We start from the raw sequence: 4451 nt of genomic DNA on the forward strand, positions 1-4451 counted from the left end.
GTGTAGCTTTGCGCGAAATTCAAAACAAAACAAAATCCTAAAATAGTTGAATACAATTTTCAAATCATGTTTAATAAAAGTTCATTTGCAACACAACTGAAATATATATTCCAATTATTACCTGTCATTATGTTGCAATACGGTCACAATTCATCATCAGTCGCATTTATTTCCTTGAACCATAATGGTTTGACACGCGCCCTTTCAGCCATGGGAGCGTTACAACATGACGGTCAATTCCACTATTCGTTGGTAAAAGGGTAGCCCAGGAGTTGGCGGAGGATGGTGTTGACTAGCTGCATTATCACTGCTAAATTAAAGACGGCTAGCGCAGATAACTCTCGTGTAGATTTGCGCGAAATTCAAACCAAACTAAAAGAATCCCAGTGGCTCAGGAGGGAGGTAGAGGTCCAGGGTGTACCTGATCCTCTCAGAACACATGACCAAAACAACCATAATGAGGAAGACAGTGTATCATTCCCAAGTCCCCACTGTATACCTGCATCTCGTTTTTTCGACCAGACTTTATATATTGTTTTCCGTATGCTTTTTGGTAACTTAGGATGATATTCATTTAAAATTGGATTTTCTAATTTTTATCAAATTCCTGTACAAATTTTTGTTTCCTGTTTTGTTACTGGTAGCTCTAATCTAGATATACTGCTTTGTTCGTTATCAGTTACATTTCCCCTGCTGTTATTTAATCCACCAGGACTAACGTGTTTAAATTGTGTTGTAAACGCAGTCATTTCAACCGTTATTCTTTTTCATCATTCAGTAAATATGGCGGCAAGATTAACCTAATATTTTCCCATTTATTTCGGGGGAGAGTTAACGGATTAAAAAAAATTGGCGACCAGTATTATTTCTATGTGATGATTATTTTAAGGGCATAACAAACCCTTTATGAGTCAACTGATTCATAAGAGTCAGACTTATTGATGTATTTATGATAATATACGTCTTAAGTGTGATATGATAAAATAACGAATTTTTTTGGCTATTGTAAATTTAGATAATGAAAAAGCATTGGCCTTCATAAACCACAAATAGTTGAAGCAGGTACTCGGGAAGTTGGTCGTGGAGGGAGTATTTATAAGGGCAATTGATACATTGCGTACAAATAAGATATTTTATGTAGTTCATGGCCATTCCTTTAAAGAAAGGTGTGTGACAAGGAGATCCTATATAGTTGGTTATTTTATATATTAACTATACAACCATCTCTATATATTTTAAGAAAGAAAGTTCTTTAAGAACAATATCAAGCCCCTTAGTGGCACAGCGGTATATCTGCGGACTACAACGCTAGAAACCGGGTTTCGATACCCGTGGTGGGCAGAGCACAGATCGTCCTTGCGTAGTTTTGTGCGTAATTAAAAACAAGCAACAAACAAACAAACAATATCAAATTTCAGTAAACAATAAGGATTTGTTTTATCTTCTACTGATGATATAAATATTTAAATTAGACAGAATTTAATTTAACAAAGGAATTTAAAACATATTCTAGAACAAAGTTTAATGAAAATAATTATTTTGGTTTATGGTCTGGTGCTAGGAAAATACGCATAGAAAATAGATTAGGCCATACATGGTCGAATCACGGAATAAAAGTATTTAGAGTGTATTTGGGAAATTCTTTAGTATGGATTAAAAGAAATTGGGATGAGCTGAAATGGAAATATTGGAAACGTTTTCAACCTTTTTCTTGATCATTGAAAGATAATGTATTAATTCGTAATCAAATTATCGTTAATATTATATGGCATATAATTCAGCTATTAGACCCTTTTATGAGTTTGATGTCTAATTTTCAATTGCATTTATACACTTTGTTTGGAGACAAATTCATAGAAATACCTTGTCTTTACATTTCGAAAAGGCCCGGCATGGCCAGGTGGTTAAGGGGCGCTCGACTCGCAATCTGAGTGTCGCGGGTTCGAATGTCCGTCCCACCAAACATGCTCGCTCTTTCAACCGTGGGGGCGTTATGATGTGACGGTCAATCCCACTATTCGTTGGTAAAAAAGTAGCCCAAGAGTTGGCGGTGGGTGATGATGACTAGTTGCCTTCCCTCTAGTCTTACACTAGATAGCCCTCGTGTAGCTTTGCGCGAAATTCAAACAAACAAACAAAACATTTCGAAAAAGGTGGATTGAATCAAATATCTGAATAATAAACAAACCAGCTTCGAACTTCATTTCGAACGTGTATTACATAAACTTCTCAGTTCGCCCATTACAATAGAAGATATTCTAAACGAGAATATCGGTCTTTTCATTTCTTACAGTTCTTTAACTGAAGACGCGGAGACACGAGAAAAGTTACGAATAACTTAATTTAAAAAATGGTATAATGTCAATAGAAGAAGAAAAATGAACTTCGTAATGAACCTCGTCTTGAATTCATATTTCTTAGATAAAGCAGGAAACACGTTTTGTTATTTTCCATGACTGATAAATAATGTGATAACAGTGTCTGATATTGTAGACAAGCAACTTTTCAGGTATTAACTTTATTATTGCTTTTATTTTCATACTTCTACAACATTTACCTCTCTCCAAAGGTTCATTAAAGACCTCGAGCAGAGAACTGCCAATTTTGGGCCAAATGTTAATAACTACTCCACTGTTATTTTTTGCTAACGACTGACAATCAGCAGATATTTCCGTAAGCGTTAACAGAGCATCTAGAGACTCAAACCTTTGGTTTGTTTTGAATTTCTGGCAAAGCTATACGAGGGCTATTTCCGCTAACCGTCCCTAATATAGCAATGTAAGACTAGAGGGAAAGCAGCTAGTCATCACCACCCACCGCCAACTCTTGGGCTACTCATTTACCAACGAATAGTAACATTATAACGCCCTCACGGCTGAAAGAGCGAGCATGTTTGGTGAGTTGTAATGTTGCAGTTTAGTGCTGCCCAAACGCATTGTTTTGGTATTTTTTGGCTTTCGTGGAAAACAATGAATATTAAATTTCTTGGAAATGCAGTGTCATTTGGCTCTACAACATTTAACAATCTCACTATGTGAATATGTCTCTTTTGAAAAGTTTTACATTCGTCTAGGTTAGTTGTGACCACTTTGCTATGTTGAGCGGTCTGGAATTAGACATAAGCCCAAAATATATGTGATAAACATGTTGCCCGTGGCACCACGACTACCATACGTTACGACATACCACCATATTAGCATGTAAGGATCGTTCAAATAAAATGCTATTAACTCTCTCTCTCTCTCTGCCGTGAGAAATATTAGTTACTCTTTTCGTCGTTAAGTACAATTTTCTTCAAATATTTTCCCATTATTGCAAACTATTATTGTTTTTTAGAGTTTTAGATACCACACTCCGACTACTTTCAGTAGAATCATTAATTTTTCTTACCTGTTCATCCATTCCTAGTTGACTATCGTGGTGGCATTTTTGTCCATAAGGTGCAGATAACGTCTCAGTAGTAGACTAAATGTATTAAGTAATTCATGATTGTATTTTTTTTTGTTTCTTGGAATTATATCAGTAAAAAAAAGTATCCTAGAATAACGTGACTTTTCCAAATATTAAATGCACAACCAAGTTATAAGGTAAAGTCAATAAACAGTCAACGTAGCTTCAAGGAACAAACTATCTGGTCATTTTACTATAAACCATAATAAAACACCATCGCTCTATCAATAAACGAATCCAAAGAAATTGACCCCTAGATCTTATGTTTTTAGGTTAACACAAACATCTACTACCCAAAAAACAAATCAGAAACACAATAACAGATTTAAAGGATAAAAATGATAGGATAGTAAATACAATTGAAATAAATTACATAATTCTGTATTTTTATAAGAGAATTTACTCAGAAGGAACCTTACGAAATTACCTTTATTCTTTGAAGGCTTAACGATTTTACCAAAAGTGTGGGGCCCGGCATGGCCAGGTGGTTCGAGCGCTTGACTCGCAATCTGAGGGTAGCGGGTTCGAATCTCCGTCATCAACTTAACTTGGAGAGCGCCCTCATTTGAAACGTAAATATTATAGTTACGAAAGAGAACCTTTTGACCAAAAATGTTATTTTGATGAAGATGGAGAAATTTCCTGGTACCGTTAACAAAATAATGAGTAAGGACTTGAAGCTAAAGACACAACATTCAGCTGTTTTCAAGAGAAAGATGGTCAAGGAAACCGGAATTACACCAATTCCATTCCATCATATGATGTGTAAAGTCCCCCGACGCAGTGGAATTTGTGGTGACGGGCAGTAATACATAATCGTGGTCATCAGAATGAGTATAGCATGCTTTCCTTTTGGTTTGTTTATTTGTTTTGAATTTCGCGCAAAGCTACACGAGGGCTATCTGCGCTAGCCGTCCCTAATTTAGCAGTGTAAGACTAGATGGAAGACAGCTAGTCATCACCACCAACTCTTGGGCTACTCTTTTACCAACGAATAGTGG

General features: G+C 36.0%; 1 protein-coding gene across 1 annotated transcript in view; it reads right to left on the bottom strand.

Annotated features, from left to right (window-relative positions):
• Positions 1-4451, bottom strand: part of LOC111087164 (amiloride-sensitive sodium channel subunit alpha-like) — a gene marked incomplete at its 5' end in the record, with an annotated part of 19817 nt that overhangs the window by 11815 nt on the left and 3551 nt on the right. Inside the window, one exon of the mRNA XM_022392839.1 lies at positions 3391-3465. Within this exon, the coding sequence (XP_022248547.1) occupies positions 3391-3465 (75 nt within the window). The remainder of the gene's footprint in view (positions 1-3390; positions 3466-4451) is intronic.

The sequence above is a fragment of the Limulus polyphemus genome, unplaced genomic scaffold (genome assembly GCF_000517525.1).
Source record: "Limulus polyphemus unplaced genomic scaffold, Limulus_polyphemus-2.1.2 Scaffold1813, whole genome shotgun sequence".
NCBI lineage: Eukaryota > Metazoa > Arthropoda > Merostomata > Xiphosura > Limulidae > Limulus > Limulus polyphemus.